This window comes from Fusarium phalaenopsidis (genome assembly GCF_050370095.1).
Source record: "Fusarium phalaenopsidis strain FUZ10S chromosome Unknown contig_32298, whole genome shotgun sequence".
NCBI classification, from domain to species: domain Eukaryota; kingdom Fungi; phylum Ascomycota; class Sordariomycetes; order Hypocreales; family Nectriaceae; genus Fusarium; species Fusarium phalaenopsidis.
The window spans coordinates 1,790,046-1,816,943 of NW_028145407.1; the positions used below are offsets into that span (position 1 = coordinate 1,790,046).

Here is a 26,898-nt window from a genome sequence, read left to right on the forward strand (position 1 = left end):
ATGTGTGGTGTGACGGGCAGATGAGCATGATGGCAAAGATACCCGCCCCAGGGATAGGAAATACATAGGTAGGAGGAGGAAACAGACGGCTGAAGCCACGCTTGAATGGTATTCTTAATAGAGAAGAGCCTGCAGCCTCAATAGACAAACGTCTTTGGATCAGTTTTTGCCCGTGAATTGATGGTCATCAACTAATAAGGCAGACTCAATACGTACGTGAGATCCTGTCGGAGACTACATAGCCCCGAGGCTGCGCACATCTGGTGAGCGTCGTTCGAGGTGCAGCAAGTGTACACTGAAGATGGCCATGCCATAATAAAGTGGTCACAATATGAGGATCTCCTCACCAATTCGATACTACTCTTTCTGTCGCCCGGTCCTAGTCCGGAATGGAGGTAGTTTGTGCCTCCCATCCCGCTGGACCGTTGGACCCTTGAAAAAAAGGAGACGGGTGTGTAAATTAGACCCCTATTCCGACAACTTCGTATTGGGCTGTGGTTTGCGTTGCGGCAATGCTGAGTAAACATGCCTATTGTATCCCATTTTTAGAGAGCCATCCTCCTGAACTCTCACCAAGCTATTCACAACCAACTCACAAGAAGCAAGGGATACTCCTCGTGGGATAGAGACCAACTCCTCCTTCAACCTCTTTGTCTAAAACGAGCCTCTGGATCCGTGCCCCTGCATACGCTAGAGCTACGGGCGGTTCCAGCACCGAGAGCCCGATTCCACAGGGGCCCTAGGGAAGTTTCCGGGCCTTCCACAGCAGGGGGCGCAGCCAATCCCAGCGTCCATCATCCCACGGCCCTCGCCCGTCCAGTGACGCTACCCTTGCTTATCTGGGGGAAGGACAGACAGCAAAGACGGGAGGCAAAGCGCGAAACCTACAACCTCCAACTCTTTTGCTTCTTGATTGTCGATCTTTTTTTTTTGTTGTCACGTCTCTTTTTTGTGTGTACATTTATTGCGGCAGCTACTCCTTCACGAGCGAACGAACGAAACACATACTCAATTCCGCGGGGAGAAGATGCGCACGCGATACCTCGCTGTTGCCCCCCTTCCCCGACAATGACGCACGCCAGGGACAATGGCTCCCCGAACCCTCACGGCGAGGACCGCGGTCTTCTGGCAGCCGGCCACGACTTTGACGACGACGACTACTTTGGCGTGGGCGACGACGATGCCTTGAGCAGCGGCAGCGGGAGCGCGGACCTGGCCAAGGGCGGCTCCGGCAAGGCCGAGGACGCCAACGGAGGACAAACACCCCGGACGCCGGGCCGCGTGCGATTCGACTTGACACCCGAGATTGTCCCCGTCAGCAACGGCGATGCATTCGGCGGACATGGGCCGCGGGGCTCCGAGGATGATGGATACTTTGATATGGAGGAGGCGGCGAGCCCTGCGCGGGCGCATCGCATGCCGCTCCTAACGGGCATTGAGGCGCCGAGCGTAACCGTCGCCAACTCGATGGGCGACCCCGGGGAGCTTGCAGAACATGAGATGAACCGACCAAAGTCGGGGCTCAAGTCGGCTTTCATGAACATGGCCAACTCTATCATCGGCGCCGGTATCATCGGTCAACCATATGCAGTGCGCCAGGCCGGTCTGGTAGGCGGCATCCTGCTACTGGTCGGCTTGACGGTGGTGGTCGACTGGACCATCTGCCTCATTGTCATCAACAGCAAGCTCAGTGGGACGAGCCACTTCCAAGGGACGGTCGAGCACTGCTTCGGGCAGCCAGGGCTGATCGCCATCAGCGTCGCGCAGTGGGTTTTCGCCTTTGGCGGCATGGTGGCGTACGGTGTCATCGTGGGAGACACGATCCCCCACGTGCTCAAGGCCATATGGCCAGATCTGCCGAGCGTCCCCGTGCTGGGCCTGCTGGCGAACCGGCAGGTCGCTATAACGGTGTTTGTGCTGGGCATTGGATACCCGTTAACGTTGTATCGGGATATTTCCAAGGTGAGAACCAAAAAAGGGGGAGGGTTTCCCAGGAGGGTGTCGGACGCGCTGCCTCTCTCCCGTGCGATGTTTTTATAAGGAACGTACTAATGGCTTCTGAATAGCTGGCAAAGGCGAGCACGTTTGCACTCGTCGGCATGTTGGTCATTGTCGTCACTGTGCTGATTCAGGGTGTATTAACGCCCGCGTCGGAGCGAGGGTCATTCAGCCCTTCGCTTCTCCTCTTCAACGATGGCTTCTTTCAAGCAATTGGCGTCATTTCATTTGGTGAGTGGTGCCCCTGAGCTTAGATGGGGATACAAGGACGTATATTGATGGATGTAGCATTTGTCTGTCATCACAACTCATTACTCATTTACGGGTCTCTCAAGACCCCTACCATCGACAACTTTTCTCGAGTTACTCACTACTCTACTGGAGTATCGATGCTTTTCTGCCTCGTCCTTGCCCTGGGCGGCTTTCTCACATTTGGCGACAAGACGCTGGGCAACGTTCTCAACAACTTCCCCGCCGACAGCACCATGGTCAACGTGGCGCGTCTCTGCTTCGGTCTCAACATGCTCACCACGCTACCCCTCGAGGCGTTTGTGTGCCGTGAGGTGATGCTGACCTACTTTTTCCCGGACGAGCCCTTCAACATGAACCGGCATCTGCTGTTCAGCACGAGTCTCGTGGTAGCGGCGCTGGTGCTGAGCTTGGTGACATGTGATTTGGGTGCCGTGTTTGAGCTCGTGGGCGCAACGAGCGCAGTAGCCATGGCGTATATCCTACCACCCATGTGCTACATCAAGCTGACGACGCGGAGCTGGCGGACATACATGGCGTATGCAGTCGTGGTATTCGGCGTCGTCGTCATGGTCATCAGCGTGCTCCAGGCGGTGCAGAAGATGATAAGCAGTAAGTCTCCCTACTCGATGGATATCCGAGATCCCTCGGGACCAGTCGGACCTTTCAGCATGTGCTCCTTGAATGATGGACTGACTTTTCTGCCTACCAGACAAGGACGGGCCGGCGGTGTGCGCATAAAGGCCGATGCGACTTGGAATGTCGGATGGAAAGGTTATTGGCTTCAAGGCCAGCGAAGCATTACTTGGCCTCACATGTATGGGCATAAACATAACGAAAACAGAGCATATAGACTCCCCCCATTCGCCGGGGAGAGAGGTGTACGATTAATATACAGAACAAGGGGGGGCTGCTAAGCCCGAGCACGATTTCGAGACGCGCAAGGGGAACCTTGACTGGGGACATCATTGGACTGTGGAGAGAGGGGCTTGCTGTCATGTACAAAAGGCGGAATTGGGTATTGGGAAACATGTGTATGTAAGTAGATGGACGGGGGGCAAGTCTTTTTTGTCTGATCGACGACGGGAGAGAACCAGGTACACCCGCGCGTGTTTTAAGAGATCCACATGGACGGGCTTGTATACGCAAGTATTGCTATTACTATAAGGGACTGCAGCAGAAGGAAAAAAGAGAGGGCGTGTGGCGTGTTTGCTCACAAGGCGTTTGCTCGTTTTGGGAAGATCGTGAAGCATTGATCCCTCCATGACCAACCTATTCAACGCTAAACATGGAAGACGGACCAGATAGTTCTAGAACATGATCTGTTTCTGTCTCTGCCCTAGCCCCCCGCTTGCAACTATACACAATCTAATGGATCTTCTTTTTAAATGACTTTTTTGCATCTTATTTCTTCAATAACGGGATGCTCGTCTCTCGCTTCAAGATCAAGTTTCACCGCCCAGACCATCATGACATGTTGCTCACACGATATGCTTGGGGACCCCCCACCCCGCTCCAAGTACATCCATCAGAGGCTCTGTAACGGTTCCGCGGGCACTGGTTTCTCCTCCCCTTCTTGTTGAGGCTATTCGAGTTTGAAAGCCTTGCATACCAGGCCCACACACTAGGACGAATAACCAAGCTGCCTTGTCGGAAAGTGAGCTGAGCCCGCCCATCATTACCTCGCACACACCCCATATCGAAGGAGGGGGGTCACCCGACGGCGACAACGAATCGCACGCGGGGGTAAAACAAAACGAGAGCCCGCTAGAGGAAGAGGAGGACGGGACTTTTTGTGACCCCGCTCACGTAACGTAAATCTCGTGTGCCTTTTTTTGTATGATGATCCAGAGTGTGAACTTGTACATATATTACCACCTCCCCCTCCTCCCCTCTGTGACTCTTCTTCTCTAGACTATTCTCAGTACACTCTCAACTTCTTCTTTATCTGCCTCCCTCAAAGTAACTTTGTATACTTTTCTTCTCTATCCATCTCAGACAAGATGCAGCCCGTCAACTACAGCCACAGCACTTGCCCCTCTTGCAGCGCTGCCATCGAGGGCTCTGGCAAGACCTGCTCCAGCTGCGGCGCTGTACGTCTCTCCTCTCTCCTCCCCTCCCCTCTCACACTCATGCTGACACTCTTCCTAGCACTGCCCCGTCTAAGCACGCAACACAAATTACAGCCCTTTTTTTGACGAGAACCATGATGGGAGCAGGAGTTGATTCAAACACGGGGTTTATACAACCCTTAGAAATATCCAATATGGGGAGGCAATGAATGTGAACGGAGGGGGTCGCTTTTCTTTACTTTACAGCACCACTCCTTTTTTAAACCCTTTCTGGGCGGGAAATCTTCATTATGAAACGCTCCCTTCGTTTTCAGACTCGACTCAGTCCTTAGATGAGAGAATTCAAGGTTGATCAAGAATGAATCAAACACACTTTCACTTCCGTGAATGAATGCCCCTCGGTTCCCGCGCTTGGCTCACTGCCGGACCTGGAGCTAGGCAGCTCCTGACTAACGCCCGCACCTGTGGGTGACCAACCTCTGCGTGGTGATTGATGGGATTACATCACCTGTATCACCAATGCCGAAACAGGCACGGCGTCATCAGAGGGGAGCACGGGGGAGGTGTGAGTGGGATGGACCACATGACCGGCCGCTGGCACGTGGATAGTCCAAGAGATAAGCCTTGTCTGTAGATCGAGCTATCTATCTGCAGTGGGACATGGCCAAGAGCATATGAGTAGAGCCAGTCAAAAGCACGAGATAAAGCTTAAGAGGTGATAGGAAGAGTAATAGAAAGAAATAAAAGCAGTGGACAACTCCTTAGCATCAAGTAAAGCTCAAGTCATAGGAAGAGTAGCAGTCAAGCAATAAAAGGCCAAAGACAACACGGCCATCAAATAAAACAGACAGACTCGATGGGGTACGTCACATGAAACAAGTTGCGACAAAAACAATGATTAAACAGGCAGGCCCTACGCAATAGATGTCCCATCTCCATGATCTAAATAACGGTCTCGAGGCTTCAAGAGAAAAAATGAAAAATTTATGACCTGGCCCGACAAGGTTCCCCCAGTCGGACCCCAATTCCATACACACAAACGCTCTCGCCGTCACCGGCCCACGGAGCCTCCCATGGCCTCCCCAACCATCTTGACCATCCATCACCCATCAGCTTCCGCCGACAGGCAAAGGACCTCAGAGTCGGGGGCGGGAGTCACTCCTCATCCTTCTCCTCGGCAGCCCCAGCAAGAAAAGACATCTGGCCCACCTCCCCCATACGCAATACGCAGATACATAAAACAAAGGTCCCGCTCGCCTGCCATGGTGATAAGAAAAAAAGACGAGGTATCTGTCGGTATAGCAACCTCCCGCAGCTGCTGCAACTTCAGGAGGTCCAAGAAATCATGGGCTCCGCCGACAAGAAAACCATCAATCCAGCGAGAAAGGTCGGCGCGTAGGCCGATGGACCAGACAAGAGCGAGACGATATCAAACTCCAGATTCCGAGAAAACCGATGCATGTCGACAGCCGTCGCCGTCTTGGCTGTCGCGAACCCGTATCATCCGAACTGCCGGGGCCAAGTTGAGGGTGAACTGGAACGACGATGGATTACAACGCAGGGTCGAGCCACAGCACGTATGCCTGCGCTCCGCTCAGAGGGGCTTCGCGCCGTCCTCTACAGAACAAGACACTTCTTGTGGCTCTTGCCGCCCTTGCTGCGGGACAGCAGGGCAGCCCGGGTGGCGTGCTCAAACACCTCACGGACACCCTCGTTGGTCTTGGCCGAGCACTCGAGGTACTTGTAGGCAGAGATCTTCTTACGGATCTCCTCACCCTATCAAGTTGTTAGCATGGTACTTGGTGATGCAAGGAGGAATGCCTGTCTTGGTCGGGTGAAGCCGGACGGCGGCATTCCTTGGGTCGGGGTCGTACCTCTTCGGGAGAAACGGGCTTCTGGCTGGTCTTGCGAAGCTCCTCGATCGTCTTCTGATCGTATCGGAGATCCTTCTTGCAGCCGACGAGGATGATAGGGAGACCCTGGCAGAAGTGCAGAACCTCGGAGATCCACTGTTAAAGAGCACGTGTCAGCAAGGCTGTGCCGATCGAGTGGACTATCAGCTCTGGGCGAGGCTGAGCATCAACCAACCTTCTCCTGGACGTTGTCGAGGGAATCGGGGGAGTCGACGGCGAAGCAGATCAGGATAACGTGAGAGTCGGGGTAGGACAGGGGTCGAAGACGGTCGTAATCCTCCTGGCCAGCAGTATCCCATAGGGCGAGCTCGACGTGCTTTCCGTCGACCTCAACATCGGCCACGTAGTTCTCGAAGACGGTGGGGACGTAGACCTGAAGAATGCATCGTTAGCATGAGCATTGATGATGTTGATGACTTGTATTGATGATCGAAACGAGGCTCGGCCGCGAATGGGTCGTCGTTGTGGAGCCGAGCGATAGGACGGAGCATGGTGAAGGCATCGTTGTCGTTGAGCCAATGCTTACCTCGGGGAAAGTGCCCTTGGAGAAGACACTGCAAAAGGGGTTAGCATCAGTCTGGTGGTCTGTGAAGGCGATGGTGATGGTGATGTTGATGGATATGGCGACAGGGGACACGGAGACCACCGATGGTCATCACGATGCTGATGGCGCCAACAGCATGAGGCCATCTCCAAGCATTCAAACACCAGATAGCCAGCAGCAGCTGGGCTCTCCTGCCGTGGGCGCTTGGCCTGGCTGCAGCATCGGCGACCATCGAGAGCACGATGGATGGATGATAGGCAACGGGAGGAGGTTGGCAAACTCACATCAACAAACAGGTTTTACCGCAGGCACCATCGCCGACGATGACGAGCTTTCGGCGAATCTCAGCCATGACGTTTGCTGTTAGGTTGTGATGAAGTTTAATAAAATATGAGAAGAAAACGGTGGTGCTGGCGTGGATGCGAGCTTGAGCTTCGGGCGATGTTGCAGAAGGTGAGTTTCGCGGAGAGCGGCGGCTGCGGGTCGATGGGGGATGGAGAAGGAGGAGAGTTGGACGCGGAAAGAGGACGTCAGAAGGGGGTTTGGGTTTTGGCCTGGGTTTTTTCGGTTGGTAGGTAAGGTAGCGGCGGGTGGGAGAGCGAGAGCGAGGGAAGAAAAAGAGCAGAGAGAGGGAAGGGAAATGTTAAGGCAGCGCCAGGCAGGCAGGCAAGGAGGACAGATAGGACACCTCAGGACAGCCAAGAGTGGACGGGACGGGGACAAGAGGTACCTCTGGCGCACGGGTGGGAAGCTCTAGCGGCCAGGTACCTGCTGTCTAGAGGGGAGGGAGGTCAGGGTAGCTGAGCTGGGCCGGGCGTCGTGCTGGGGTTGGCGAGTGGACGGTGCAAGGTTGTTGGGACGAGGGCGTCTATGATTCGCACTGTGTTTTCAGGCTGGGATGGGCCGTCCAAGTGGCTCAGGCGATTGGCAGTGAGAGGGCAATGTGCAATCGACGGTCGGTGATGTGCGATGGCAGCTGGGTGTGACGAAATGACGGCCCGGGGAGTTTTGGTCCTTTAAACACGGGAGGAACTAGCTCAGGATGCCTGTTTCGAGAATGGCCTGTTGGGCTTGGGCTTGGAATCCAATCCTGTTTACTCTTAGGTAGCGCCGCGTGAAGAAGGAGGCTGATGCTGATGCCGTGCGGTGCAGTGCAGCGCAGTGCTGATGGTGTTTGCTACTGTTGATAATGGAATGGATGCACCCAGGGAGGTGGTCTGCCGGTGTCCTTCACCAATGGAGCTTCCGCTGCACTCAGAGCTCTCTCGCAGTAGCGAAATGGGGCGGCGGCAGATGAGCTGCGTCGACGCTTTGTTGTTTGGTCCTCTGTTGCTGGGGCTGCAGCAGTTGCTGGGGCCTGGACTGGGCACTCTTTGATGGTGGATGGGTGGTGTTTCCCCTGGACAGGCCGGGCTGGGCAGACGGAAAAAGCAAGGCCAGAAGAGGTACTCTTTTGCGGGCGTCAACACACAATCGGTACCTTTGATCCGGTCAGGTTGGTAGATCCTGAGGCAGCCAACGGCGTGGCCCTGGCGTCGGCTGGTGGGTGGCAACAACCGCTAAGACCGTCCCCTATTCAGCGACCGGTTAGTGGAGTCGCTCCCCAGTGCGTCGACAGTGCGAGGGTATCGTCACAAGCCTCTATTTCCCAGCCAGGAGGGGGAAACTCACAATGGAACTGGCCCAGTTTATTTCTGACCGACACGGGAGCCCTCCGCGAAACTTTCAGTGGGATGGAGCTGTTGTTTGGCGCCTTGACGCGGCCTGTTGTTGTGCTGTGCTATGCTGTGCTGTGCTGTGTTCTGCAGGGCGGGCGTGCACGTCTTTCTCGAGCGGACAATGCCGGTGATTATTACCGGATAATGACGAGATGAGATGGCAGATCCGGCTGAATGAATGAACCACAAAGGATATGAAGGGTGATGGGTGATGGGGTTGGCTGTTTGATCGGTTTGATTGAGGGATTGTTGATTACACGGCAGCTTTGCTTTGATGGCCTCTGTTTCCACGCCCAATCTGTCACCATCTTTCACGCTCTTATAATACGGGAACAAAAGTCCTTGGGCGCATTCTGATGACTCTGCAGGAGCCCTTCACAACCTACAGCAGGTTGGAACAGGCAGCTCTCGGTAAAGGCGTCGAAGACATCAACACTACGGCACGCCATTCGCATGAGTCTTCACGCTCTTCTCCGTCTGCACACGTTCTCCCGTCAGACGCGGCCTGACGTGCGCGAGCCAGTCCTTGGCCCACCAAACAGAGTCCTGTCGTCGCCGCCGCTTGCTGCGTCCTTCTACCGCCAATGCCACCTTGAGAGGGAGGCTCCATCCATAGCTCCGGGGCTGAAACCGTGGCTCAGCCTGTGTCATTCGGGCAGCACGACACTAAGAGAATCAGCCTCGGGCTGCATCATCACATTTGCTTCCACTGGCCTGTAGGCCATGGCATCGGAAACGGGATCCCGACCTCCCTGGATGGGATCTGGTCTTGGGGGAGATTTCCAGCTGGGATCCGGCGGCTATGCCAACGGCTCTTGTTGTCGTCATGCCCCCAAGGGGAAATGGCCGGCGTTTGATGTTGATGACCCTGCGCTGGCCTCCTTGCCTTTCATCATGCTTGGAGAATGAATCGAGAGGCATGTTCGCTTGCATGTCTTTACCTCCCTGCTGCTGACCGGTATCCTCCTTTGCTGATTGACTGTCCATATCCAGCTCCTCCGTACCGAGCAACCACTGGCAAGACTGCAGAAGCTTACGTAGCGCCATCTCGACAAAAAGCTTTGGGCGAAGTGACGCTGGCACAAGCTTCTCAGCCCCTGGTCCGTCATGCAATGCACGGCGGAGTCGCCTGTGCCATCCCGTCCCCGCTCCCCAAGGCCTGGGGCCAACCAGATTTTACGGGAGGGCCAGCCAGAGAGCTCGCGACGGGGAGAAAAGTCCTACGGTACCCAAGAGTCTAGGACTCGTCCCCCGCCTCGTCTTTGAAGGCGTCAGGGTCCTTGTTGACCTATCGGTACCGTGAGCTGGCCATGGGTGAAAGACACGGTCTGGGCCTCACACGCGAGCCTCCTCTGGCGGAGGTTTGATCTACGTATCTCATTGTTCTGGGTTGGCGCTTCAACTGAAGCGTGATAGCTGAGCACGCGTGCGGCCCCTGTCTCAACATCGTGACCCAAGTCCTCCCTGGAACGGAGGACTGTGCCGAAAGAACAGCGGCTCTGATTGTGTCATGTGAATCTTTCATCCCTTCTCAACTTGCAGCCATCGGAGTTGTCTGACGACCTACCTATCTGATATCGGAAATTCGGAAGTGGGTGCTCTTTACGCGTATCCCGGAGGGTAATGTTTACCCCTTCTGACGACGACGCGGTGATGCTTCATTCGAAACCACGGTATCTACTACATAGTGTTTCATTGAACCATGGAAGCCCCCCTGTGTCCTGCAAAAGAGTCAAGTTTAGAATGCAGACTTGAAACTTGGTGCGTATTGATGCATGCCATGTTAGGACAATGGAAGTGAGCCTTGCTTCAACTAGTCCTGGAGGACCGAGAACCACCAGTCACAAATAAGTCAAGTTACCCCGTCTGTATGGGTGGTCTCATACCACCGAAATAAGGGCAACTTCCAACTTCAACGACATGAGGGTATCACGACCTCAATACGAAGTACAGTGCCCAATACAGTGCAAACAGATACCCCGCACTCGCGCTACCGCGGCTAATTCCGTTCTCACGATTGAGAATTTCCACCTCAATCGTCCACTCCACAACGAATTCATCGTCACGCCCAAGCGACAACTCGGCGCCCGCAGCTCGTTCCCGCCCAATGGGTTGCTAGAGCTTGTGAATCCCCTCAATCGACCCTCACAGCTCGTTCCCCCGACTTCTCCGCCATGCAGAAGCTCGCCAAGCGAGTCGCCCAGGCCCAGCGCCAGGCCGGCCGACGTGCGCAAAAAGCTGCCAAAACCGAACAGACCAACTACAAGCTTCGAAACCAGCAGGCCTTCCGAGGTGCCGTTTCTGAGGTCCGACAGAATCTTAAAGATGCCCGCCGGGCCCGAAAAGAGGATTGGGAGCTGGGCCCTCTTGCCCCGAAGCGTGATCTGGGATTCAATCAGTATGGCATGTTCTCCGAGAGTGTACGAACGGATTGGTCCAACTACGGCTTCTACACACCACGGCCCGAAGTTCTGGAGAAGCGATGTGCTTGGGCTGGAGGACTGAAGCAGCTCAACTTGGCTGTGTCTGATCGAGTGGTCATTATGGATGGACCGGACAAGGGCAAGATTGATCGTATTAAGGCGATCAACTTTCAGTCGGGATCTGTTACCCTTGAGACTCACCACCGGGTAAGAAATGACGGTCCATCGTCAAGGTTGCTGGAACTAATTGGGTCAACAGGCAATCAGTGCTGGCATGTTTGGCAACGATAGCCGGTCTCAACCTATGCCTATCTCGATCGGTTCGATCCGCCTCGTTTACCCCATCACCAACTCCGAGACTGGAATCACCAGGGACGTTGTTATCAACCAGCTCAAGGCAGTTCCTCCGAACATGAAGTCACCCAACATGACACTTGACCGATGGGAGCATGGAAAGAAATGGGACCGACTCGTTCCTGGAATCAACGTTGTTATTCCCTGGCCCGCGGTGGAGGCGCCAGAATATGAGACACACGCCAGCGACACTCCTCGTGAGGCTGCTGAGAACCGATCTTTCTACTACAACCTTCTCTCCGCCCCCATGCCCGAAACCGTCATCGACGAGCTACGAAACAAGTTCTCCAAGTTCCGAACACGCCACGAGGAGTGGTACGTCCAGCAGAAGGAGTACGAGGCAAATGCCGAAAAGGCACGAGAGGATTCCATTCTGTCCATGCAGACTCCCCTCCAGGAGTACCACACCCAACAGCGCGAGCTGCGTGCCGCCCAGGGCGAGCCCGAGCTCAGCGACGAGATGCTGGAGAAGCTGGGCGCCATCCTTGCCGAAAGGAAGGAGGCTGCTCTCGAGAAGGCCGGTGTGTCCGAGGTGGTGGCGGATTCTTCGATACCTCCTACAAAGACGACACCTCCAGCTCAATAAATGTTTTGGATATGAGATTTGAGGCGAAGATGACGGGGAAGATGTACCAGGGATGGTACCACGTGTACTTATATGATATGTGTGTAACAATGTACATCACGAAGCGCAAGATAGACGCATTTCCTGTCCACTATCATGGCTCTCCTAACGAATTGATTATGCTCGACGACTTCACATGCTGGGCACATGCTTGATGAACACTCTCTATGGCTTAAGGGTTACAACTCGCAGCCTTTAACGCTCGTTCCATTTCTTGATCACTTCCTGCTCCCGTTTCGACTTGGCGTCGGCTCTCTCTCTGGCGGTTGAGTGGATTGTGTGGGAGTTGATGGAATTGGCCCATCTCTTTGACTGTTCCAATGAGGATTCCTTGGCAATGTGTAACCAGTGGCGCAGTGTGACAAGGCGGCTCTTAACATAAAAGGACCATTTTACCATCTTATAACCCAAGTGTTTCTTTGTTATTTGGAGTCGAGGTCGTAACCTGGCCATGTTTCGTGTTCATTTTCTTCGAATATACCAAATCATCCCCCTTTAGCGACCAGCGCAAAGGGGACCCAAGTTTTTGATTTAAAAATATGGCAAAACTTGAGGAAGAATTTTAATAAGATGCTAGATTTATGCTACAAGTATTTCTCATCTTAACCTCTTAGTTTGATCATAATTACTTGATAGAGTCAACCCCTTCTTGTTGTCTCCTGACATGGCCTCCGCTGGATGCGAGCGGAACAACTCAAGGAATAGTTGATCAAGAAATAATGATACTATGGGAAATGAACTTGCTGGCTGCATTGGATCAAGGTTGAATTGATCGGCAAGGGCTGTGGTAGGAACAGCTGAGCGTGATGCGGCGGATGAGGTCGGCACAGCCAGGGCAAGCGCCAAGACATGGGAGCGAAGTAGATATAAAAGAATGTGATTCAAGTTAAAGAGAGTAGTATATTGACCAAGTCGCCGCCCTCTGCAGTAGAGGACAACGCTATGCAACATGTATCCTCTGTGTGAAGTGATTCTCGTAGCCTCGCGCGAGTAGTCGCAGGAACTTGAGCCCCTCTTTCTACCTAGTATATATAGGATGCCAAGGGACGGCATCAAAGCTTCGTATAGTTGTTCTCAAGGTCTTTAGAGCTTTACTCTTGGCTCCTTGGGGTTGATGTCGAAAATTTGGCCATCTTTCGGTTGGGCGTCCTGAGCGGCGGCCCCCTGAAAGAGGCGATCCTGGACCGAAGAAATATCATGAAGGAAACGTAGGAGCATCAGGGCATCGACATTGGACCTAAAAGTCCTGGTTATTGGAGGCATTCTTTGTGCGGAAGACTATTATCTCACTGAGGCTTACCCGCCTCTGCGGTGTAAGTGAAAGTTGTGTTGGACGACATGGTAGAACGTCGAGTTGAAGGAGAGACAATCGTGGGCTTGAATGTTCAAATGGCAAAGAGAGCGCGAAAAGGACCGCTTATGGTAAATAAGATTAGGGAAGAGAGTGTCATGGAGTATGAAGTCTGTTGGACGAGGCAGGTGTCTGGGCTTTGAGCTCAAGGAGCGCCATGCTTGAGATGGAAACAGGATATCATCACCCCGGGGAACTTGACATCTTTATGGGCAAAACAATTCTAATTTGAGGCCTTCTTGAGCGGGCCGCATAATCACAAGCAAAAGTGTTCGGTGAGTGCCTGAACAGCCTCGTTCCTGACTTTCCGGGCGACTTTGACCCAACTACAAGAAATGAATCCCACGACGGAGGACTCCCATACCAGGCAAACCAATCATTGCGAAGCGGTAGCCTGTTCTAGAAGATGGCGACGAGGTGTGGTAGGGCTGCTGCGACAGAATGGAGATGCAAATTGTTCTCAAAGAAAACAGCGGTAACAACAAGTTGGTTGAAGATGATTTGTAGCAACATGTAGGAGGGCGCGGGTGTGCCACGGGCAGTCCGGAAACGGTAACCCCCTCTACGATTCCTTCCAACCCCCACGTTGTAGGTTGCGTCCTGCGGCCCTATAAGCCAACTGGGCAAGCCACCCTCCAACTTAGGCCTCGCGAATGTCTTGCAGCCTCGAGAGAAGCGGTGAACATGTACGACTAGCAGATTCCAGCTAATTGGACCCGAGATGTCCGGTTGACGTGCGTCCTGTCAGGCTGTCATTCAGCTTGACGAGGCTCTGAGAGATCATCTCTCACCGGGAGGCTTCAAGTAGCGGTGATGGCCGAAAAGGCTGGAAGGCCTCATGAATGTGTTGGCTCTGGCATGCTGCAGAAGAATTAGATCTCACTACTTTCAATCTAATTTGCAATCGAGGAAATAGCGGTCTGTGAAGGTTGTTGAAAATGACTGGATTCATGATATCCAGCTCTAATGTTGAGCAACCACACAAGTCGATCCCCTGCTGGCACTTTGGGCAAATTTTGTGTAAGTCACCACCTCATCCTTCCAAGTCTAGTGTGTTGGCTTGTGTAGGTCGAATGAAGAATAGCCCATTCGCCCGAGAAGATGCACTTCCCAGACTCTTGATGCGTCATGGCTACGTTGGTGTCTGGCGGCGAGGCCAGGCTGAGCGAAGGTAGAAGTGCGGCTGTCCCAACTCGTCGTAGTTCTTTTTTCGTACCTTGGATGTTTCAAAGGCCTGCAGTATCGAGACAGCCACATGGAATATGGATGAACCGGGGGTGGATGTCCGTCCAGTTCAGACCTCCCGAAGCTCAAAGTGCAGACCGGTGGTAAGCGTAAGAGGCCATACATGCATATTGTCGGTTATCTAAGGCCGGGAAGATTTGGGTTGAGCAAAGAGAGTAATTTGGCACGCGGATTGAGAAACAAATAAGACACTCAAGTGAACTCCCCTGGAATACTTCTATTTTATATCATCACAGACAATTTATGAATGTCTCCACCTTACGGGTTCTTTGCTTTGAGGCTATTAGTACAACTATCATCAACTCATGATCAGGCAATACTCTGTCTAGACGTGGTCTTCTTCTTGACCCGTCCGTAGGGCATGTGCTCCCGTTCACTTACGCAAGGAATTATATGGACTCACTCCCACACACCATGACTACCCTCCAAGAATGAATTTCTGAAACATGAACTGAACCTACCGGAATTACTCTCGGGACTGCTGCCAAGGACCGCAACCGGGCCGTCTCGAGACACCCCGAGGGGTTGCACAGCTGCGGCTGGGTGTAAGTGAAGCCGATCCAGCCCAGCCCAGCGCCGTCGTGCTGTTGTTGACGCCATTGACGTCTCATATAGATGATGATATTTACTGCGGACAGCGTTTTATGGATGTACAGGGCTCAGTTGTTCATGTCGTTGGACTTCTGGACGAGGATAAACTCGGATGAGAATGTGGCCAAGGGAACTGCAGGGGGCTAGGGGGATCTTGCTTTGCTTGTGTTGGTGCTAGCATCAACTACAGCGCTCTTACCTTTGCCATCTGGCTAGTCTAGCGGAAAGTCCAAGTAGAGTCAGTAGTACCTTCAGAGCGTGACGGTACCTTTCAAAGCTCCCATTCAAGACGCCGACCAAGAAAACAACAACATCATCCCATCATCATCGCCATTATCATTGCCATCAACGTCACTGATTCACCATCATCATCATAATCGCAAGTTTTGGCCAATACGTTTTTCGCCAGGTTTAGTAAACTATTTTTACTATCAAAACGTAAGTCAGGATATATATTTGTGACTTGATTAAATTGCTGAATATGTCAATTAGTTTCCCAACCACGCAATGGCGTCCTCCGATCTTGCCCCCGAGACCTGCCCCGAGACCCGCTCCGAGACTGGCTCCGCGTCTACCCTATACCACTCCTTTGCTTACTCTCCCTCCGCCCTGCGCGCTCAAACTCCACCGGGGGAGGAGTTTGAAGAAATAGAATTGGATGAAATACCAATGTAAGTTTTAATAAATTAAATAAAATTATTAACTAATTGGGTTTTATTTAGTACTACAACTATACTGACAGGAAATAGTACTGCCTCTACTATTAAAGAAGAGGCCGTAGTTAGGAATTTAGAATCCCAGAAGGCTATCCGCCCAGCACGGTAAGTTTTCTTTTAATTTTACTATTAATTATCTCTTATTTTTAATAACTTTAACAGTATGGTAATAGCAACACAAGCCCAAGCCGCAGTCAACTCCTATCTCTATCGGGCGTTGGGCTCACCTGGGTGCGGCGCTCCCAACCACACTGTAACGGTCCAGCTGAGTATATTGACAACTAGCTGAACGACTCTAACGAGTATCCTAAAGCTAAGGGGGAAAGGAAAAGAAAGTGAAAAAGGAGAAGCGAAAAGAGCCCCTTTTAGCTGTTGAGCTTATGTGGGTCTTGGTCGAGAGTGCAAGCCGAGACCCCCACGAGCTCAGCCCGTTACACTTAGATCTTTACACACTGAAGAAATATAACTATAAAGACTACTAATCAGGAGCTAGCCTTCTATCCTATACTCTTATTTATCTTATGACCTACTTTTATTGGCCTATGATCCCTTATTTAGCTAATTAGCTTTTTATAAGGACTGAATCCTCTGCCTATTCTCCTCCTATTTTAGTTACCTACCCTACACCTTATTTAGACCTTATAGTCTATATTTTTTAGTCTTTTATAAAAACTAGGTATAAAATATCTAAAAACCTAAATAAAGCATTTCTAGCTATTTAACTAAAAACAAAACTATATAGTATTTTCTTTATATTTTTAACAATTACCCTTTATAAATAAATAGTAATTTATATAGTATAAATAGGTTTTTTTTATATTAGCTTAGTAATAATTTTTTTTAAAAATCTAAGAAAAGTTTTATTGCTTTTATATTATATAAGAAGCCTAACTCTCTAGTTTTAGCTTATAAAAGCTTAAGTTAAAATTTAAAGAATTTTTTTAATATATTTTTTTAAGGTAAAAATGCAAGTGCGACGCATACTTGCCTGCGACGCATGCTTATCATGTACGTTACCTCACTGGTTATTTTGCGTGTCTGATGATCTGAGACGCTAGGTCATAATGAGTGCTCATATAGGACATCTGCAGACACACATGGACGTCCCCTATGGGAAACTTAATTATGGCCCCTTGCATGAGCCATGTTGATTCCCCTCCTCCTCATCTCACCATGGCCTCATCCGAAGCGCTCATGAGGTTCAGCTTCCAAGCGCTTGGTACTGTTTGGTTTCTCAAGCACCCAAGCCTCATGAGACGAACGCATGCATGCACGCACATATACACAGCATCGATACAAGATGCCATTCTGCAGGCGTCTCACCCCAGGGTATGCCTCAGATTCAGCACCTCATCCCAAGATTTGGCTTGTCTAGGACCTGCCCGTTCTCTTGGGCATCTCACATCAGAGAATCGGAACTTGATGCATCATTTCTGACACCGCGCGCCAGGAACTCTACCGCCTTGGCCCGTCTTTATGGTCAAATCGAGGCCCACCATTTCCGAGTTGTCTTGGACTGTGTTGGTGATGCATCGTGTGTAAGCCGCCTTGTAGCACGTCTAGCGTGGTGTGAGGAGGCATATACCCCCCCTCGCTCGGAGCTTGTGTGATCTGTCACCTCCCGTATCTATACTAGGCATTCTTCAGGAAATGGTTTGTTATATTTTTGCTTCCAAGATGCACAGCTTAGCCAATTCCTCCCTTGTCCTCAGCCCTTGCTTTATTATCCCTGGTTGCCTTCATGTTTTCGAGCATCCCATTCAAAGGTACGGTATTGATGTATGGTTATGACGAGCCGCATCTTCTCCATTTAGTAGACTCAACTCCTCATATTCCCACATAACATCGGAAGAAAGAGTCTCATTGACCCAAGGATTGTCTATGGCAACTCTTACCCCTCATCTCACTAGGTACTCGACTCAACACACAGCCATACTTTCACTTCTAACTTGATCTCAAATCCCACGGCTACTCCACCAGCGCTTGATCGCCTTTTACCCTCACTTTCTGGCCCACAAAACATCCGAGATGGATCTCGCTGGTTCGCCTTCCGCCCACCGTGTAAGTTGTTTAGTCTGACCTGGTGGCTTGATATTGGCATTCTTTAGTCCCGTGCAAGATGGCTCGATGCTTTCTCCTTTCATCTAAGATACCTCACCACCCCAAGATCGCCTGACCCAGGGTGGTATCATGGCTGGCACAGCGATAGGCTTACAGGAAAGTCCCCCAGGCCCTATCTCGAGAGAAAACGGGGAAGAAGAGATCAGAAACAGCTAGACGGTCAATTGAGGCCATGGTTTTGTGAAACTAGCTTGAACACGAAGGAATAACATTACGTGACGAAGTGAAGAGATATTGATGGGGGTTCCCAAGGTGGGTAGCTGTCCTCGCCTTGTGTGAAGTGCAAAGTCTTCTGGTCGCTCGTGTGTGAGCTAGTGCCATGGTTGCTCTCCTGACGAGGCAGTCTCCTACCACCTCGCGTCCTGCTACTGAAGGCCGCCACGTCACCGTCCGAAGCGGCTCTTGAATATATCCTACGACATTTCGACAATGTCAGCTTCACGCTATTCTTGAATCAAGTCTCTAGATCAGTGTAATACAGATCGCATCCGTCGTACTGAGTCATGTATGTTTTCTCCGCCAGTTCCAGCACGCATGCCACTACCCGCCGTGAGACATTGTCGATCTAACAACCCGATAGATACCCTAGAAAAGATCCTTCAATCGTGCTACAATGTCTTGTCTTACAAATTATGTGGATCTGCAAGTCTCATTTTCCGGCTCATGAGGCTATCCACACCAGTTACATGCAACCATCAGAGCACCTGTAGGACGCAGGGCTCATGCAGATACACCGGGTGTATCCGAGTCTGACAACCGAGCCGGTAGGCAAGAAGCTGCATATGCGTAGGCATGCGCGTTTATACATTGGCCTACCTAATCGAGATGCTGCCTGTGAGGCTGCTTCTTGGTTGCGTGGCCTTGGCACACAAGAGCTGGACCGAGGGTGCACAGTCACGACCAACACGCGAGGGTCGGAACGGCTCCGCGGCAGAGCCTCACATTTCATGCCAATCAGGAATTTTGTACCTGCTTCGCTGCGCTTGAGTGGTTCGGCTGAAAGCTCGACACGGGCTGCAGAACACAAATCGGCTACGGGTTTTTGGGGCGGTGCGTTGAGTTGAGGTCACACGAGAGCAACAGTCCTACCAAACGCTCACAGAACTGTAAAATGCACTGTCCCTGAACCAAGATGTGAAATGACTTCTGAGAGAAAAGTCATTTATGTGTCGGATCCGATTGGATGAAGACAGGCCGTTTCATTACACGCATATCCAGAGGTGAGTGGTTCAAACTATTTCCCTGGTCCTGACCCTAACCTGCTACATAACACATATATATATAAGTATTAAATAGTCAAGTTAGCTTATTGAACATCTATACCCTATTCTGGCCCATATTATGCTGTTTTAGATGTTCATGGTTCGTGGCTCATCTCAGCCATACCTGCGGTTGCATGATGCAGGCTTCAACTCTAAGCATGCGCAAGGTTTATACATCCCCAACAGGGCACAGAAAGACCACATTTCCCAAGATTCTCATTTCTCTTATCTCTTCCAGCGAAAACATCTTGATCCATCCCTCAAACCATAGCAGCCATGACCAGTCTCCGGCCCCCAGCCTACGAAGAGGTGGTTACCCGTCGAGTCAACCAACATTACTTAACTTGTACACGTCCAGGAAATGAAGAGGCCCTCAAACCCCACACGAAGCATCGAGTTGGTACTTTTGCTGTGAGAGGCTGGATCGCCAGCAATGATGGTACCACTGTCGCAGTAGGCCCTTGGTGGATGGATGGAGGAAAACGCAAAACTTGGGAGGTGTGCAAACCAATCGAGGACCAAATTGCAAAGCCAACGCAAGATCGAAGTACGAAGGAAAAGTTGGTCCAATGGCTCCGTAGCTTACGCAGTCAGCGTATCGAACGAGAGGCAGCATCCATTTTCGCAGTGAACGGAACGCCCATACAGTCAGGCGAGATTGAGTATACCATCCTCAGTCCCACCGACACGACAGGATCGGGCGACTACGACTGGACTAAGAAATGGGGGTGGAAGGTGAAGCTTAGAGCATATACCTATGCCAAGCATGTGGGATGCTCCCGGTGGACAATAACATGCCGTATGTTCCTCGACGACCTACCATCCCTGTTGCAAGCGGGCGGCATCTCGTGGAAAGATGTCATGGTAGATATCGATGATGATCGTTTCGACAAGGACTCATTCCCAAAGCGCCGGTGGAACTGGGTGCGATCATATTTCTGTTGGCCATCGTCGGTATCTGGGCAAAAGTGGAAAGCCGATGTTGATGAAAGACACCGGGAGCAATCATCACTTGAACGAGATTTCCAGTATCGCCCCTCTACAGAGACAGTCTACAGGTAAGTACTATTCTCCAGGTCCCTTCATACTAAGGCTTGACTGACTTGTGTACCAAGGGCTCAAATATCTCAGAGAACGGGACCTAGGAAGTACAAAACGGTCATGATATATGATCTCGATACGGTCTATGCGAACGACATTTCGGGAGAGCGAGTAGAGGTCTGGCATGATGGACTTGCCGAAAAGTTTGCCCAGTTTATACGTCCACTGATGCCTTATGATCCGCATCCAGCGACTAGGTACGATGCGTCGGATGAAATTGTCGAGAAGAGAGGAGAGGCGTGAATGGAAGACCATGCCTCGCCCCTGACAGGCAATCGGGTCATCCGAGAATCACGTACGGGCAGCAAAAACAAGATTGAAGACCCAAATTCCAATTGATTCACCTTTTGTAATACACCTCCTCTATTTCACTCTTTCAAGGAGAAATGTCGGGCTTTGAAGCCAGCTGATTCCCAAATGCAGTCCAGGTTAATTGAAGCAAATGCTTCTCCCTACTTGTAAGTTCATGACGCGGCTACCTACAGTCAGGTGGGCCTTTTATTGACTAAGATTGCACATATTCACTTCTATTTTGCTCGGCGTGTCTCCTTCCGGGGCTGAAGAGCCACTCACGGTAAATGTGACCTTGGATCATCGTCCACATTCAAGGAACGAACTCCTGGTATCCTGTAGCAAGCTCGACAGCAAGCTTTACTTGTACTACTCATTACCTAAGGTTCTTTCATCAGCTGACATGATCATGATTATTTCAGTGACTAGGCTCCTGGTGTTCTACTTGTCGAGTGTTGAGTCAACTGCAGCCAAGGTCAGTCCTCTTTACACTCATCTGCCAGCCAAGTTGATCACTGCGGGCTTGTGGTCCGGCATCTTCGCCAGTTTCTGCAGAATAGCTACTTACTTAGTGATTGCAAGAGCCCGTTCCTAGTCCCTCCAGAACCAGCCAACGGAGTTGGCTTTGCAGTTGGGAGTGAGGCCTGGGAATGCGGATACGCTGGCCAAAGCTCCGGTCGGTCTTGGAAAGCTGCACACCTGGGAATTTGTGTTTCAATATCCTTCCGATGAGTATTACTGGGTCTAAATAGGGGTTTTCTGCACAAGTTGACCTGCAGGTGACCTTTCATCCTCGTGTCCCATCAAGGGGTTGACTCTTAATACAAACCAGCCCAGTCGCACAACCATGACTCTATCGAGTAAAACAGTCGCTAACACCACTATTGCTTATGATTTCGTGTCTTTCTACAAGTATAAGACTTGAGCTATCTCCCCTCTAAAAAAAAAAAAACTTACCTCTCCCTACACCATTCTCCCACACACGACCAAGCTCAGGGACTTCTTGCCTCTCAGGTGGCTTCCTACTCCCATACTAAACACTCAACGACCAAGACCCAGTCAGTTCACCATCCTTGTGGTTACTTCTTTTCAACAATTACCGGACACGCTTGAGTACGATCAACGAAATCAGGGGCCGAATAGGGGCAACAATAGACCATCGAACACTTGACAATCATGGCCGCCGACGAGGCCACCAGCGACCCGGATCCCACAGGCGCCGAGATCCCACCCACTGTTGAAGAGGAAGAAGAAGAGAAGGCAAACCCAACTGAGGACAATAAAGGTTCTATGCTGCCTCGATTCAGTTACGGAGCGCCTGATGCAACGGGCCGATGCCGACGCCAACGAGGACTCAACCCGCGATGGAGGAGCCAGTGAAGGGGTTCACCCTAACAGCACCAAAGCCAAGGACAGCGACCACGAAAAATCCAATCCGAAGTGACTTGATCTGTCCTGATTCTTGGTGCTATGACAGAAGGCCATTCTCAAACACTGTCTTGGCCGTTCCTCCCCTCTTTATTTGGTTTTCATTTCAGCTTCCTGTGCCAGCTCTCATCCCAGGATCGAATATGCTTCTTGCTCCTCCCTTGATATTTGCTTCTTGGGCTACCTCTACCGACCCATTTTCTCGGTCTGCATCACTTCCTGGCTGGGCCCCATTCAAGTCTTCCATCGTCGAGTTCATACCCACCATGAGCTCCCAAGCTACTTCTTCCAACACAACCTCTGGCAGCCCGTGCGAGTAAGTCCGATCAAGGCCTGGACCAGATTTCATCTCATTCTTTTTTTTTTCAGGGGCGATACTATCTCCATGCTCGGCCCATTCATCTACGACACATCTCTTCTTGGGGATAGTTTGATCCAGGGCGCTCTTACAGCGTCGACAGAAACAACTACAACGACAGCAGCAACAACAACGACAACTACGCCAGCAACAAAAGACAAGCCTTCGGACGACATCGATGTCAATGACTTTGAAGGGTCTGGAGAAGCTACGGCCCAGCTATGAGCCATTGATGTACCCTGGGTGGCAGGTGTATAACCCTCGCTGGATACATAATACCCTACATTTCACCATGTGGACGGACTCTCGACTCGATAGCTTCCACAGCCTGTACAATCAGATCAATTGACTAAAAATGAAGGGGAAGAAAAAAAGTTAATGCCAAGCCGCAACATTCCAACTGTCTTCACTCGAAGCCTGTGCCTCATGACATGTACGGTGTGTCATGTAGACAAATATTGTGATGAGACGTCTTGATGCAACAACTTGGTAGCATTCTAATACGAAATACGAATAGCTTCCAAACAGCTACCATGCCTGCCACCTTTGGCGTAGGAGCCAATAGCAGGGTTCTCGATCAAGATGCTGACGAGTATATAATATACGTCTGTCCTTGGGGGTTCATCTTGCCTAAGTTATGGTTTTTAACCACTTTCTTGTGGCCCTGTCTAGGATCTCTTGCCATGACCCATTGGTAGTAGGCCTTCAGTAGTTCTCTTTAAGTCTTCAGACTTTTGGGCAAAGCCATTATGGGCGAGTATTCGAAAAACTGGTACCAGGTAGCCCCGGGGCCGGTCTCGGAGCCGGGGGAGTCTTGGGGAGAGCATTGGAGGCCATTGGTGTGGTTGGCATGCTAATTGACATGTTAGCAATTTGATTAAGCTGCAAACGCATATCCTGACTTACGTTTTGATAGTAAAACTAGTTTATTAAACCTGGCGAAAAGCGCAACGGTCAAAACTTGTGATGGTGATAGTGAATCACTGATGTTGATGGCGATGATGATGGTCTTCTGGCTCACTTATCTCATCGAGGGCCGGGCTTCAATTGTAACAGAAACCACATTAGGCGATGGTGATGATGCTGATGGCGATGCTGATGGCGATGGTGTTGTTGTTTTTCCTGGTCGGCGTCTTGGATGGGAGCTTTGAAATTATGGTACTGTCAGACACTGAATGTACTACCTCTAGGGAGTCACTAACTTTTTGGACTTTCCACTACCCTCGCCAGATGGTGACAAAGGTAAGAGCGCTGGAGTCGATGCTGGCACCAACATAAGCAAAGCAAGATCCCACGTTCATGGTCGCTGAGCATCATGCACTACCCATCTCAAGTAATCCCCACCCGCCAGCTGAATCTCTATACTATAGGTCAATCCATGGACCCTTGGATGCAAGGCATATGCGCTAGACATGCGCTAAGAGAGACCCTGGCTTACGGGACGTGCGGGAGTAGCCATGGATCCCTGATGCTAAAAAGGACCCCAGACACGTAGGTTTGGCGTGTCCGCCAAGTGCCATGGCCGTTTAACAGAGCCTGCGCACCGCGCAAGTATTCTCACTTTTGTCCCTAGCGTCGGTTGTTCAATTCTTGCTACAAAGACTTCAGCTGAATCCTTGCGAAGTGTTTGCCTCAAAGTAGATCGTCCTCAAAATCCGCTCTCCATTTGTGGCAGGAACTGTCTGTCCGAGCGTGGGGTTGACTGTCCTTTGTGCCTCATCTTACGAACTCCATGACACTCATCCGTCTTTCCTTTATCTACCAGGAGCGCAAGATTCCCAAGACTGGATGAGATTCTCATACTGAGTCGGCGCCCTTGTTGTAGGTATAAAGTATCAAGAAGTAGAACAAGGCCGTCAAGCAGGGCAAGGCGGATTCCCGCCATTTGCATTCACTAGAGTTCATTTATTGCTTTAACAAAGAAATTTATCACTCATCCAGCAAATATTCTTCTTCCTCTTTACTTTTTTGGTAAGAGATGAACTCATCGATTTGCCATGGGTGTACACCGGTCGAGGGATGTCGGGTTCGGTGGGTGGAGAAGAACTGACCCTGGCCGGCGCATGTATCATCGCGATTGCGCAGACTCGTTGTGGACCAATGGGCTCGAGAGACTGATACTACTGAAATGGGAGTCACCAAAGGGCGAGTGGTGTTACCAGTCAAAAGCAAGCCCTACTCAGGGCGGTGCATGACCGCTTGTTCATGTGAGGGCCGTCAGACTTGGGAGACTAAGGACGCCAGGGTAGGGGCGAACAAGAAGTGAGCCGTCTTCGTACGATAAGAAAAATGTATTCGAGAAATCAAGTAGTATTACAGAGAGTATGAGCCGAAAATAGTTGGCGGGTTCGCGAGATCAAAGACCTCGGTATGGAAGGAATGATGAGACGAGGTCGCCGAGCCCGATGAACTCGACCAGCGGATGACACGTTTCGACTCTCATACCTTGGCTGGAAAGAAAAAGGAAACGCAAATGCAGCGAGAGGGTTTTTTAGGCTAAAGAGGGAGCAATCCACAGGAGTGTTGCTGATCGACAGGTAGGAAGGAAATCACTCTCTCAACTGGCGGTCGACTCATCAGTACATGGATTATGTGAGCCATCTGCCTTGTAACTTGAGATGGCGAGAGTCAAGGATTACAGCTCCTATTTTACTAAACACTGGTCAAACTGAGGAGATAGCTACTCATATAGGCTTAAATGTCCTCGGTGTATAACGTATACGTTGTCACCTTTTGTTCCCTCGACCTTGAAACGCCCCTCCATCTGCTGTAACCCGACTGAGCAATGCCCGAGACAGATTCAAGTGCCTGGAGCCTTGTCTTCGTCCTTCTTCTGCTGGGCTGTGTCGACTTTGGCGTGGTCAGGGATAGTTGCTTGGCCCTCGGTGGTGGAATCGTTGACGGTCAGCTCGACCAGACGGTCCGAAAAAGAAGTATTGTCGTGAAGGTACCGCAACAGCATCGACTAGTTCTCGCCAGATCTATTAATGTTAATGGGGTATAGTCAATGATTGTGTCAAGTGCCATGAACTGACATCATGACCTTTCCATTCACAGCGTCTGTGTTGGTGGAAGGTGGGCCAGGGGCCATGGTGGGCAGTCACTTCTGTCTCACAGAGAAGAGAGTCCTGATAAACAAAAAGACGAAATTTGAGTGATGAAAGTAGTTGGAGGGTTTTCAAGAAGAGTTGGATCGAGAGGGGCAGGGGGTTTGGAAGTCTGGCACGACAGGACTCAAACTAGACGGAGCGGAACTAGGCAATGCTTCAATGATGATGTACTCCAGCCCGACTTTCCTTAGGAGAACATTTCTAAAAGAAAGAAAAGAGAGTGCGAGAGGTCATGATTTTATACTGCGATCTTGCTCATGTTGTCTTGGTTGTGCCTTTGGACACACGCATACCATCTTCCAAGCAACGAGGCAACTGTTATCTTGAACTGGGCCCAGCAAAGAGGCATCTAACTTGCGGCTGAATGGGCCATACCGCCATAGGACTTTCCCCTCCTCTGTTTTCTCTGACAAGAACAGCCGAAATTTGCGTCGTGTTCGTGTAAGTCGTAGAGTTGGTGAGGTGAGGCAATCATTCCTGTCCAAAAAGGAACATGATCGTCCCCGCGGTTTGGTGTTATTGGGGTGAATACTGCTCGCCTGCGCCGTGGAGAAATCGGACCTCACGGGGCGCACAGACTATTCAAAATGAGCCCCCGGCTTGTATCCTAACCGGGCACCAGCTAGCCCAGGCACACCCGCTGGTGGAGGTCACAATGTGCCTACCAGACCTCTCAAAGGGAAAGCCGAGCAAGGGGCTGCCCACCCACCGAATCGGACGCTTAGCCAATTGGCCGAGTCGATAACTGGCTCCATGAAACTGGCCGCCTCTTGCGAAGACAGGGCCACAGAACTGGATGGCTTATAAACATCGGTCAGCGAGTGGCGCATGAGCTGCCGCCAAAGGCGGGCTTGTGAAGGTGCGCCTGTAAGATGGAGGAGACAGTCGAGGTCATACTCTCACCGAGTGCGTTGCTTTTGCCAGGGTCGTCCTCAGTCTCTCGACTATGATCACAAGCTCCAACATTTGGTGTGAAGTCGTGTAGTTCTTAGCTGTCATTCCCACCTCCTAGTACTCGACGAGACTCAAGGCCCAGTCTGATCTTGAGGTTCGAATTTTTGGCAACTCAGGTTCATAAATCCGACTGGTTGGGCAAGCAAGTGAGTGGGAGAAGAGCCCGCTCAATGACTACAATGTCTGGATAACCCAAGTATAAGGTGCCTAATCATCAAAAGTAAGAAAAAGGAGGCAATCGTCGTTTGTGTTCTCCATCGACTCGGGCCTGTGGAATCACTCTTTGCTCTAAAAAGCAACGTACCAAAACACACGCATGTGCTGGATGTGGCTGCAGCCCAAGGGAAGTCATAAACAAGTATGGGACTTAGGATCGGCATTCCAGCGCGGGAAACGGAATAAAAAGGGGAGAAAAGCGAAAGAGAAAAAACCCTAAGCCTTGTTCTGCTGGGTGGCAGCCTAACCTCGTCACAG

At 51.1% G+C, this 26,898-nt stretch overlaps 3 protein-coding genes across 3 annotated transcripts; 2 read left to right on the top strand and 1 right to left on the bottom strand.

The window, feature by feature from the left end:
- Window positions 1-1,068: 1,068 nt before the first annotated feature.
- Window positions 1,069-2,988, top strand: LRP88_07119 (transmembrane amino acid transporter protein-domain-containing protein; the record flags this gene model as incomplete). Its single annotated transcript, XM_083243654.1, has 4 exons — window positions 1,069-1,962; window positions 2,067-2,229; window positions 2,287-2,859; window positions 2,960-2,988. 4 exons carry the CDS (start codon window positions 1,069-1,071, stop codon window positions 2,986-2,988), a joined length of 1,659 nt encoding a protein of 552 aa, XP_083100878.1.
- Window positions 2,989-5,936: 2,948 nt separating this feature from the next.
- LRP88_07120 (ras family-domain-containing protein) lies at window positions 5,937-7,128 on the bottom strand (the record flags this gene model as incomplete). The annotated part of the gene is made up of 5 exons (XM_083243655.1): window positions 5,937-6,095; window positions 6,194-6,328; window positions 6,408-6,605; window positions 6,759-6,786; window positions 7,061-7,128. 5 exons carry the CDS (start codon window positions 7,126-7,128, stop codon window positions 5,937-5,939), a joined length of 588 nt encoding a protein of 195 aa, XP_083100879.1.
- A 3,540-nt stretch (window positions 7,129-10,668) lies between these two features.
- On the top strand, window positions 10,669-11,857 carry LRP88_07121 (KOW motif domain-containing protein; the record flags this gene model as incomplete). Its single annotated transcript, XM_083243656.1, has 2 exons — window positions 10,669-11,124; window positions 11,177-11,857. 2 exons carry the CDS (start codon window positions 10,669-10,671, stop codon window positions 11,855-11,857), a joined length of 1,137 nt encoding a protein of 378 aa, XP_083100880.1.
- Between the last annotated feature and the right edge of the window lie 15,041 nt (window positions 11,858-26,898).